This window comes from Schistocerca serialis, chromosome 4 (genome assembly GCF_023864345.2).
Source record: "Schistocerca serialis cubense isolate TAMUIC-IGC-003099 chromosome 4, iqSchSeri2.2, whole genome shotgun sequence".
Taxonomy (NCBI): Eukaryota; Metazoa; Arthropoda; class Insecta; order Orthoptera; family Acrididae; genus Schistocerca; species Schistocerca serialis.
The window spans coordinates 286,512,682-286,526,114 of NC_064641.1; the positions used below are offsets into that span (position 1 = coordinate 286,512,682).

Here is a 13,433-nt window from a genome sequence, read left to right on the forward strand (position 1 = left end):
CCTATTGTCCCCACACCCTCCACCCAACAGTTTCTGGTCCTTTTGTTCTAGCACGTCCTCCCTGTTCACATCCCCATCACTCTCATTGTGTGCCACTCACTGCCAATGCATCCACCCATCTTTCTCTACTCCTCTCCTTCCCCTTCCCCTCTACCTCACTGCATCATAGTCTCCTGATGCTGTGCCTGGCAGTTTTGTCTTGCTGCCATTTAATCCTTGCACATTCTGCCAAATAATGTTCTTCTCTCCCTCCACCCTTACCCCTTCCATGCCCCGTTTCAAATTGCTACTTTTGTTCAACTTGACAGTTTTGTTCTAGTTGGAGTTGCCAGAGATAGCAGTCATGTGTGCAAGAGATGTCCCTGCTTGTGTGAAGTGTGTGCGTTTTCTTTCCTGGAGAAGACATTGGCCAAAAGCTAAATGTGTAACAGTCTTTTAATTGTGCCTGTCAGCAACTCATTGTTTCATTATTACGGTGATTAACGTTTCATCCTTTTCCTAATATTGTAGATATTATAGATTTGATATGTAACAGAAATAGAATGTCAGGCAGCTTATGAAACTTCTTTTAAGCAACTAAAAGGTCAGAAGAGAGGTTCACAGACAACTGAAGAAGTGTGTCATTCCACGCGTTCTAGATTGTCTGTTAATTATGTTGTTGTTGGTCTCATGATTACATCATTAAATAGTTGAAAGATGTCTTGCGGGTCAGACCCAGTTAAGTGAGGTACTCATCTGTGTGGAACAAAGTTAGTGGACAGAGAAACCTAAAGTCAGAAAAATCTAAGGGCAGTCATCATTGACTGTGTACCATACATATAATTTTTCTATAATTAAGAGAGGAAACCACCATTTTTTTCCCCTTTATAATGTGTATTTGTTTCTTCTCAATGTTTGCATAAAAACTCTTATAGATTCTTTTGACCAAATTTATTTCTTATTATCAGATACTTTTTATGAAATTCTACATACGAGAAAAAATCTTTTCATGTGTGTCCTCCTTTCTAGCAGATTTTTATTTTGCCACATAAAAAGTAAATAAAAAATTTCTGTTAGTAGTGTCCTACAAATGATGTGTTGAAATTGTTTTAAAAATATTTAACATTATTCGTTCTGCAGAGATACCTTGCCAGTAAAAATTAAAATTTCAAAAAATGGTGACAGTGCAAAATAACTGCATCGTCTACTCTCTGGGTTTGAAACAGGTCATTATCTCTCTGTTCATCAAAGCAGTTCTTTCACATTCTTTGAGTGACTTCCAAGTGTTGTTTGTGAGTGATGAGGCCATTAGGGATCTTTACCAACTACTGCATTTTTGTAGGGGGAATTGGAATACCCTATAATGTCAATATTAAATTTTGTTACTTGGCTTCCCTGTATTCTAGAAGCCAATGTAACAATGGACATGAAACTTTTACAGGACATTACACATTATGCTCTGTCTGTACTGAACTAAAACCATAGCATATCAGCCACTGGTTTGTGAAATACAATTTTTAAAAATATGTGGTTAAAGTTTTGTATTTTTTTGTTTTCTTTAAAATAATTTTAATTACTCTTAACATTATATTTTATTTTACTTGAGTAGACTCAGTGCATGTATGTTGCAATTCTCTGAAAATTTGAATACTCTACTCCTAGTGGTTCCTGAGATTTAGGGAAAAATGTAACTGAAAATATAGATTTTCAGAAACAGTTAATAAAGTTTGAAATGACTAAAAATTACTGTATTTTTTCCTCCCTTCTGGTCACTTCAGTAGCCATTTTTGCTGCATACTTTGCTTTGAATGCAAATCTTGCCCATCTGTTGAAGTTCTACGGTCCGATTTACTTCAGGATTAATTCCCATACATTGTAGCACAATCATCCTATGTCGTAATTAAAAGCAGTAACTGCATCACAGAACCCCCTCCCCATTTTAGTGTCTTCCTACCAACAAAAACATTTTTTGGTACTGAGTCCTTATGAGATTGTTGAAAGGCTTATTTGGATTCTGAGTCTGCTCATGTAGAAACTTCAATAAATCTGGATGTGTCAGGTCTCTGTAAATGGGTTTTATATCTTGCATGACTGCTGCTGGGGTGGAATGTTTGTGGCTGTATGAAGTGCTTCAGTACTGAGTATTGTGATACTTGCACCATGAATCTGGGCCATGAGGGAAAAGTTGATGTTTGGGTTTGTCATTTGTTGACAGTTTATGGAAGAATGTAGTCCATAATTTCTGTGTCATTCTGAACAAATCACCTGTGTTATTCATAATGGTTATTCCATTCTAATTTGTCAATAATTTTGTCTGGCAGCTTCTCCCTTTTTGGTTTTATCATCAGAAAGTTTCTTGTTTCTCAAACTAAGTTTCAACTTCTGTACCCTGGTGCCCATCTTCCTCTGGATGTGATTGACAAATTTCATTTTTGTGATGATGATAATAATAATAATAATAATAATAATATCAATTATCTACACTATGTGATCAAAAGGACCCAGACACCTGGCTGAAAATGACTTACAAGTTCGTGGCACCCTCAATCGGTAATGCTGGAATTCAATATGGTGTTGGCCCACATGTAGTCTAGATGACAGTTTCACTCTCACAGGCATATGTTAAATCAGGTGCTGGAAGGTTTCTTGGGCAATGGCAGCCCATTCTTCGTGGAGTGCTGCACTGGGGATAGGTATCAATGTTGTTCGGTGAGGTCTGGCACGAAGCAGGCATTCCAAAACATCCCAAAGGTGTTCTATAGGACTCAGGTCAGGACTCTGTGCAGGCCAGTCCATTACAAGGATGTTATTGTCGTGTAAGCACTCTGCCTCAGGCCATGCATTATGAACAGGTGTTCGATCATGTTGAAAGATGCAAACGCCATCCCCAAATTACTCTTTAACAGTGGGAAGCAAGAAGGTGCTTAAAACATCAATTGAGACCTGTGCTGTGATAGTGCCATGCAAAACAACAAGGGGTACAAGCCCTCTCCATGAAAAACACGACCACACCATAACACCACTGCGTCCGAATTTTACTGTTGGCACTACATACACTGGCAGATGAAGTTCACCGGGCATTCGCCATACCCACACCCTGCCATCAGATTGCCACATTGTATACCATAATTTGTCATTCCACACAATTTTTTTCCACTGTTCAGTCACCCAATGTTTACACTCCTTACACCAAGCGAGGCATCATTTGGCATTAACCAACATGATGTGTGGCTTATAAGCAGCCAGTTGACTGTGAAATCCAAGTTTTCTCACCTCCCACCTAACTGCCTTATTACTTGCAGTGAATCCTGATGCAGTTCGGAATTCCTGTGTGATGGAAGGGATAGATATCTGCCTATTACACATAACACCTCTTCAGCTGTCGGCTGACTCTGTCAGTCAACAGAAGAGGTCGGCCTGTACACTTTTGTGCTGTACGAGCCCCTTCATGTTTCCACTTCACTGTCAAATTGGAAACAGTGGACCTAGGGATGTTTAGGAGTGTGGAAATCTCATGTACAGACGTATGATACAAGTGACACCCAATTACCTAACTGTGTTTGAAGTCCGTGAGTTCCACGGAGCCCCCCCATTCTGCTCTCTCACGATGTCTAATGACTACTGCGGCTGCTGTTATGGAATACCTCACAGTAGGTGGCAGCACAATGCACCTAATATAAAAAATGTATGTTTTTGGGGGTGTCTGAATACTTCTGATCACATAATGTATATCATATCCACCAGAACCTGTTCTCCAACTGTTCTACCCCCTTTGCACTTTTCTGCCTGTTTCAGCATTCCTGTCTTCCTTTCCTTCTTCTATTCCGCTCCTTTCTCATGTTGATCTCGTACATCTCCCTTTTCTTTTCCATTTAATTATTTATAAGTTTCTCTGTATATTTTCCACATTTTCTTTGATGTCCTACTACCTATCATGGTTTATTTACTATCTCAAATTTTGCTCTTTCTCCTTGGTTGCTGTTTGTCTTTTCTTGCTTCTCTCCCACTGATTTCCTAGTTCCTACCACTTATTACCCTGTCCCTCGTGAACTTAGCTATGCTGTCACATGCCCTGTAGAGCTCTGTCTGAGCTCTTATTCCTCTCCCCTATTCCACTTCTACATCTAAGTACATACTACACTGTCCACCCTGTGGTGCATGGAAGAGGGTATCTTGGACCACTACTAGTTACTTCCTTTCCTGTTCTGCTTGCAAATAGAGTGAGGGTGTCCATATGCCTCCATATGACCGGCAGTTTCTCTTATCTTGTCTATGCACTCCTTACATGAAGTGTACACTTGCTGCAGTTGAATCATTCTTCAGTAAGCTGCAAATTCTGCATCTCTAAGCTTTCTCAATAGTATCTCTGGGTATTCCCATTTGAGTTCACAAATCATCTCCATAATACTCATGTGTTGACTGAACCTGTTGGTAATAAATCTAACAGTAAGCCTGTAAATAGCTTCGATATTCATTTAATCTGAGTGGTGGAGATTCCATGAATGGATCATGCAAGTTTTCTATATGTGGTCTCCTTTATAGATGAGCACCACTTTCCTTAAATTCTCCTAATAAACCAAAATTGACCATTCACCTTCCCTACTACCATCCTTACATCCTCATTACATTTCATATTTGGTTTGCAACATTATGCATAGACATTCAATCAATGGGACTGTATCAATCACAACACCATTAATAGTGTATTCAAACATTACATGATTTTTTCCTCCAATTCATTTGCATTGGCTTATGTTTTTCTACATTTAGAGCAAGCTGCCGTTCATTACACCAAATAGAAATTGTGTCTAAATCATCCTGTGTCATTATAAATCACTTAACAGTGATACTTTCCCATATATTACAGCATCATCAGCAAACAGTTGCAAACTGCTGTTCACTCTTATGTGTCAATCCCGACAGTACCCAGGTTTCTGATGAACACTTTCTGTTGAGGACTATGTACACTTAAAAACTCTTTGATCCTCTCACATATCTGGAAACCTATTCTGTATTCTTGGACCTTTGTTAACTGTCTACTGCAGGGCATCATATGAAAAGCTTTCTGTAGATCCAGGATTGTGGAATCTGCCTGTTGCCCGTTATCTGTGGTTCACAGGATATCATGTGAGAAAAAGGCAAACTCAGTTTCTAATGAGCAATACTTTTAAATCCTGGTAATTTGTAGACAGAATCTTTTCTGCCTCAAGGAAGTTTATTATATTCGTATGTAGAATATGCTCAGGATTTATTGCAGCAGACTTGTGTTTAGGATATTCATCTGTAATTTTATGGACCCATTCTTTTATCCTTCTCATGTATAGAGTCAACTGCACATTTTTTCAGTCACTTGGAACTTCTTGCTAAGTGAGAGATTCACAATGGAAGAAAGCTAAGTAAGAGGCCAATGCTATAGATTACTCTCTGTAAAACTGAATTGAGACTCCACCAGGATACAGCAACTTTATTTGTTTTCAACTCTTTCAGTTAATTCTGTGTGCCAGGGATGCCTATTACACTAGTTAACAAATTTAACCTTTTTTCTGCATCTGGTTTGTAAATGGGTGGATTTACCTAACTTTGGGATGCTGAATACACTGGTAAAATCGGTTTTTCTCTATTACACCACATTTCCTAGATACACAGCAAATTAAAAAATGGTAATATCAAAAATTGATACAATTAAGTCAAACAAAAATACACATTCAGAACATTTGAAATCACTACTATTTTGTATGTATATATGGGCATGATGCCAATAAAAGGTCCAAATTAGTTCAGAAGATATTTTCACCCTTAATCGTCTTTGGTTTTTGAAAAATCCTTGGTAACAGTGTTCCATGGTAAGAATGTCTTGGTGAAAGCGTTCACCATGCGCATCGCTTACGGCTCCCAAATTTTCTGGCAAAAATCAAGGTGATAATGTAAAAAGTGAATTTTAAGTGACATTCTACTTCCCATGTTCTTATAACAAATCATTCACAATGGTAACATAGTTTTTGTCTTTTCTGTTATCCAAAAAGACCCTTCACAATTGTTTTAAAAGAAGACCATACCAGATAATTGGATATCTGTGAGTTTGGTATCAAACGTTGGATCTCTCAGAAATGTTCTTATTTGTCGTCCAACAAATATACCCTCTTTCAGCTTTACCTCACTTAATTTGGGAAACGTTTCTTTTAAGTGATTGAAGGCCTCACCTTCTTTATCCAGAGCTTTTACAAAGTTCTTGATAAGACCCAACTTGATGTGAATGGGAGGAAAAATGATTTTATTGTGCTCAACCAATGGGTTATTGTTCACATTTATGTTTCCAGGAACATATGACTTCCTTATAGGCCATTACTTGACTGTATAGTGGTTCCTGGTGTCACGGCCATCCCAAAGGCACAAAAAGCAGCAGTATTTCGTGAATCCAACCCGTAAACCTGTAAGGGGTGCAACAGCTTTTAAATCACAGCAAAGCTGCCATTCATTATCCTTATATTTGATTGCCTCTAGCCGCAAAGCTGTGGTTTCGTAAGTTTCTTTTATGTCTACTGCGTAAGTCAAAGTTACCAACGGAAACGCATTGCCATTATGCAGTGGTACTGCTGTCAAGCTGGTTTTACTGGAGACAATAAATAGTCGCCACTCCTGTGGATTAGGTTGTACACCTAGCTGCATCATCAGACCATTGACATCTCTACATACACACAATGAATTCTGCATATCGAAATACTGAGCGAAGGAAGTATCTCTTGATCTGAAACAGGAAAGTTTTGTCCCTAGAGGTAGAAGGTTCCGTAGTTGCAGTCTCGACCCCAGGAGTTCAGCTTGCTGTTTCGAAATTTTTAGATTGTTAACCAAATCGTTCAATTCCTTTTGATTAAAGAGCTGAGGTGAAGTGTCATAATATTGAGGGCAGTATTCTTCTGTATGCTCAATACTTTCTGATTCACTTGACATGGTGTCTGGTTCCGTAGCTTTCAAGTTAACGACAGGAACAGGCAACATCTCATCATGGGGCACAGGCAAATGCACTGAAGATACATTTGGATACTTTATTTTATGTCTAGTTTTGCTTGAATGTCCTGAAATATTTGTAAGACAGTAGTAACAGTCTGAATAATGGTCATTAGACTCACACCACAACATCGGAGCAGCAAATGGCATGGCTCAGCATTTTCATTCCAACCACTAGGTTAAGGTTGTAGTACAGGTTATGCAGGCAATATGAGGTGCAAAATTTTTATCTTGACACCAACAGGAAAATCAAAATATGATTTATATGACTTCTTAACCATATCAGTGATTGATTTTCTCTGGACTTTTGGAGTGAATTTCCCACATTCCCACACACATAACAAAAGTTGTCGGGGTGGTGTAGACAGCAGTGTGATTTATTAGTTGCCATTTTTCTTAGTGTAAGTTTTAAACACAAAAGGTTTGCACTATCTTTCACTGGAAACACTCATTGAGGATCTCTTTCAGTGCACTGGATTACCACGCCAACTGACGATTTGTAGATCTTCTAGCTCTCCTGTGCAAATCAAAAACAAACAATGAAACATCAAAACAGAAGAACAGAAAAAAGTGAAATATGAATATGAAAAATAAAAAAACCTTTAAAAACTAAAAAATGGTGCATGCTAGAACATTTTGAAAGGTATATTCGGATTCTACACACCAAAATACATACTAGTTGATGCATCACATCTCAGATGCAAAATGCCTGTTGACTAGTGTTGTTATGTCCTCCATACAGGACTGTATGTGATGATCAAACAACAGTGTGTTTGGATGGTACTTCTTTGTGAACGATTTCTTAAACATGAAACTTAGAAATTTAGCCTTCCTTTTGCTGTCTTATATTGTAACACCAAACAGGTCGATGAGTGACTGGATAGCATCCTGGGTCCCACTTAGTTATTTTATGTTGGACAAATATTTTCTCAGGTTCTTGGCAATATATGTCACTAAAGTATGACAGTGGAAGTTGCTGTATACTTCGTGCCTTGATCATTTTATAGACATAGAAATGTCTAATAACATTTACCTGTTAACATGTCCACATTCCTTGTCAAACTGAGAGTGTAACATTCTCTGCCTCCTCAGCATTTTCTGAATTTTGTTACTGAAGTAGGGTGAGTTTTTCCATCTTTAAACCACTTATTTGACACATACTTCTCCAGAGCGCAAATTATAGTCTTTTTAAACTTTGCCCATAATTCCATTACATTCATTGTACAAGAACTAAATTACGTACATATGTACATTCATTCTCTAAACAGGATGCAAGAAACTCCTAATGTACTCTTTCCACCATAAAACATACTCTCCTATCCATGTTAATGGATTTATTATCTTGAGCAACCATTGTCGTTGTGGTGATATCGTGATTGCTAATCCCTGTGTCTATGCTGATATAGTAGCCCTCCCCCTCCCATTGTTTTTCTCCTGCTGTGTCCCATACCTTATTTGTCCTCTCTCGCAGTTGTCTTCAGCTCATCTCTCCCTTTGACCTTCTTTCCCTGCTTGTCACTGGTATTTCTTTGCTCCTCTCTATCCTTGTTCTTCTTCCCCTCTGCCATTGTTCATCTCCCTATTTACTAATTCTCTTTTCCCCAACTACCACTTATCTTTCCTCCAACTCCTATTTCTCTTTCCCTTCCTCCTAGTTCTCTTGTTGTTTTCTTATACTACTTTGTACCACCTTCCCATCCCCACCATTGCCCTTCATCCTAGGATGTCTTTTACATATCTTCTGAAGCCAAATTTAATGGTGTGTGTGTGTGTGTGTGTGTGTGTGTGTGTGTGTGTGTGTGTGTGTGTGTGTGTGCGTGTGTGTGCATGCTTGCATGCATAGCCCTCCAGACCCCACTTCTTAGGGTAGTCATGTGTTTTTCTTTCAAGAATTTTATTTAGAAGTTTGTATTACACAGAATTTGAATAGGGTCACAACTGGAACTGCTTTATGTCTACTTACAAGTTGCCATTCGTCTTCCCAAGTATTAAAAATACTCCATACCTCTTGGTCTAGCCCTGACTCCCCTCCATCCCCCCACCCTCAGCCACACTACAAACTATTGTACAGGTGCCCTTGATTTGATGAATACATATTTTTTTTCATTGAGGACATCTTCAGTTGCACTTAGCTGTATGCAAGACTTTCTACAGTATTACTATACTGTTGCTTGTTTGTATACTGGTGATAGGCCTGGTTTACTGGTGCCCAGGCGCAATTTGTTTCAGGAAGTCTCAGAAATGAGTAATGATTTGAGTTTAGGAACTGCATGTGAAAAGCAGGCAGGTAGAAGCTGTGAGATATTTTAAGACAACTCATTTGGTAAACTGACGCCCACGAAAGGCACACAGAATTACCAGGTGAGTCATCTAATGAATTGATATTTTGTGTCCTAACTGCACTTTAGGCCAGGCTACAGGACAAGATATAAAATGCTGACATAAAATAGCAAATCATTGACTGAATAATGTCTTTGAAGAACTAGTTAGTCATGAAAGACAAATTTGAACGTGTTGATTTTGTTATCATTTTGTTGGGGCTCTTGTTGTGTTACAGATCATATTGATGAAACAACAACAAGCTTCTCATTCACTCAATGGTTGGCATCAGTGACAGAAAGGATAAATCAAACAATGCATTTCCAATTTGATGGAAGACCAGATCCACTTGTTTTTCATATACCACAGGCAAGTATTTTTCATAAATAAATTTTGTTAACAACTATTTGTTACTAGGGCTACAAGTAAATAACAAGCCCAATTTCCTAATTCCTTAACTTTCAAAAGAAAAAGAAGGAAGGTTAGGAGTTCAGTGTTCGATCAACATGTCACTAAATGAAGCAGCTGTTGTTTTATCAAAGGAACTATTCCAACATCTACCTTAAACAACTTTCAAAAATCACAAAACATCACTACCTAGATTTGAACTGAACTGCTCCTCAATGTGACTCCTGTGTTTTAACCCTTTGTGATCATATACATCCCACCCAGTGCTGCACAGGGTAGCCGTGCTGTCTGATGCGCCTTGCCATGGTTCGTACGGCTTCCCCTGTTGGTGGTTCGAGTCCTCCCTCGGGCATGGGTGTCGGTGTTGTCATTAGCATAAGTTAGTTTAAGTTAGATTAAGTAGTGTGTAAGCCTAGGGACCGATGACCTCAGCAGTTTGGTCCCATAGGAACTTACTACCATCCCACCCAGTAACACATCATGATTTTCCAGTCATATGGCCCATTCTGTTTCACCCTGTAACTTACGCAGCTAAAATCTTTGTTACATGAAACGGGCACCTCAGGGGTGTTGAGTCACCTTATGGACCTTTCTTTCACCACTGTTTTCAGTAATACCGCTATGTGACACACACACACACACACACACAGGCAGAGAGAGAGTAATTTTATTACTATGTGGCAGTGTTTTGAGATCACCCATCCATCAGGGCAGACTCCATAATGACAGAAAAAGTGCAAGTAATGAGTCAACCTATGAATAAGTGATCCGGAGTGAAGAAATTAACATTGGAATAAGTGATAATGGTAAACCATGACTTGAGTTGTAAAAGCAATGAAGAAAATTATGACTAACAGGGTACAGGTGGTTCGAAAAAAATATGTGGCAGTGAGAATATCATTACAGCGTCAAAATTTACTGTTCAAAGAAATAACACTCACATTAATGAGTACCCCATAATAGAAAACACCATTGCGGTTTTCACATTTGCTTTTATGGCAATTTCTGCAGAAAATGACAAAACAAATCAACTGATATGCTTCATAAAAGTTTGCTGATTGTTTATTAAAGAAATATTCTGTGTATATTGACAGATGAAACATGATTATAAAGGAACTGAATACATTTCTGGGACTGGTTCTCAAAATGGCTATAAATCCAAAGTCCATTGTGAAATAGTACTTTTCGAATTTTTAACTGGATTACTCATCTCTTTTCATGTCCTAGAACCATACACAGCCTTTGAATATTGTATATGAACCTGCCATTAGATACTGACAGTCATGTGACCAAAGAACAAAATTTTGTGCTATACTTGAACAGAAAATTGTTGAAAGATATTACGCTGCCTTCTGATCTCACTTTAAATGATTAGCACAGTACTTTTCATACAACACATCATCTTCCAAATGTTCAATCACAAAAACCAGAGTTTCCATTCATGACACAAATCATACACCATATGTTTGAAGAAATGTTGCAGAATTATTATGGCATATGTTTCCATACATGCACGGATTGTTTTTACACAAGTATCGTTTTGGAAGAGGAATTGCAGAAGAAAAGGATCTGCTTGATAAGAACTGTACAAAGAAGTAGGGCTGGCATACCAGAGAAGATATGAAATAAAACAATAGTGAAATAAAATTATGCACATGGTATCCTTGAAAATGATATACCTTATAACGCGAATAATCCATGCATATTTTTTCTCCAATTTCAGGACAAAAAACTGGGTTATGCAGATTGATTTTAATAACGTTGGTACAGCTCTGCCTACAACAATAGATCATGTTGTAGTGTAACATTATTGTGACCTCAGTCTGTAACGCATCAGTAACATGTTAGAATTTAAGTATTAACCACATACAAAATTGCTAAGTATGGTGGCAAGTTCTTATCACTCATCATGTGAGTGAGGTTTGTATTCAGTACTGGTGGAAAAACAAAAAGTGGCTTCAAGAAACGAATGGTAATCACTGGGTATTTCGGAGCCAGAAAGTGAAGTACTCAGATCTCGAAAAAAGACCCTATGATTATGTAGACGAGAAGTGACAGTATGGATGAATGATAACTTGTGAAATGTGCCAACTCATCGCATTGGCTTTAACCAAAGAACTAAGCATCACCAGTTTCAAAGCTAGCATGGGCTGGCTATTAACCCTTTAACTGCTCTGGACGCGTTAACGCATGTGCCTTTGTACCTGTCCCTGTGTGCTCTGAACGTGTTTACGCGCGCCACCGGTCCCTCTGTCTGGTACTCTGAACATGTCTATGCATAAACACTTTCAGAGCACACAGGGACAGGTGCAAAGCACGCACGTTAACACGTCCAGAGCAGTTAAAGGGTTAAGATCTTTCAGTCGAAATGGATTGGGCTTCTGAAGGAAAACTACCAGTACTCTATGGCTTCCAGGAGATTACGAGCAAAAGGTAATGCATTTTCATTGCTACATGACAAATTTCCACCAAAGACATTCCTATATATTACCCCAAATTGGTAACAAGAGTAAATGCCAGTCCTTTTTGAGATGATGGTTGACAACACCGTGAACAGGAAAGGGGAATCCAGCATCGCGATATGAACTGGTGACAATGAGAAGCAAAGGTGTGGAGTGGTGTGTGTAACTGGCGATGGACAAAAACTATCACCGTACGTGATATTTAAAAAGGAAAGCTATTCCAAAAACATCACTGAAAGGCATATTAGTGCGAGCAAATCTGAAATGGTGGATGGACAATGATCTTGTGGTTGACTGGATTATGCATGTTTGGCAATATCAGCCTGGTGCACTACTGAATTTAAGTAACATATTGCTCCTGCACAGCTTCCGTGGACACACAGCTGAGGAAGTGCAAGGAAAACTGGCTTGGTCATTATTGCTGGAGGCCTAACTTCTGACCTGCAACCAATAGATGAGTGTGTAGATCAACCATTCAAAGCTGTATTTAAACAGCAACATGTGCAATGGATAGCTGATGAAAACCACAAGTTGGCACAAAGTGTTCTAGATTTGTCAGTAGGTGAAAAGTGCATGGGATCTAATTCTACAACCACTAGTCGATAAATTCTTCAAAAAATGTGGTATCATGAACTCACTGGACAGAACCAAGGACAACGATGTATGGCAAGATGGTGATGACAACAGTGATTCTTTTGCTAGGGATGAGGAATAGGACCATTACGTTAGAATATTTTTTTACAAATAAAATACAAATTAAAGCCAGTATTTTTCCTTAAAATTGGGATGCAAGGGTTATTCAACTGCATAGATTGTTCACATATATATGGTAGTACAGATGCAAGCATGGCAGGATGAGGTACAGATACTGATGTTAAGCACATGATGCAGTGTTATCCAGGAACAGGTGTAGCAGAGGAAATGGTGTGGACATGTAACGACTGAAACACCTACAGTAATCACAACATATACAAAAAGAATGGGTGTTTTGGGCAGAGCTGCGTGTGGCATTGTCAGAAAGTCACTGCACCTGTGATGAAAACTATTTTTCTGGCTGCTTGAAATGTCTGTAGTAAACATTTTTATAGTGTGCAAGGAAGAACAAAAGGAAAAAACAACTAAACCTGTTAAAATATTTAGTACAGGCATATGCAATGGAACGCCATGTGGAAAGAAAATATATGCATGCAAAAGCCAAGACTTTAGCCTTCTGACCATTTAGCAGCATGTCACACTATGCAGTAGTGTAAACATTATGTA

The 13,433-nt window shown here is 38.5% G+C and overlaps 1 protein-coding gene across 1 annotated transcript in view; it reads left to right on the forward strand.

Annotated features, from left to right (window-relative positions):
• LOC126473885 (uncharacterized protein C2orf42) overlaps nucleotides 1–13,433 on the forward strand; it is a gene marked incomplete in the record, with an annotated part of 222,134 nt that overhangs the window by 157,965 nt on the left and 50,736 nt on the right. Inside the window, 1 exon segment of the mRNA XM_050101223.1 lies at nucleotides 9,542–9,672. Within this exon segment, the coding sequence (XP_049957180.1) occupies nucleotides 9,542–9,672 (131 nt within the window).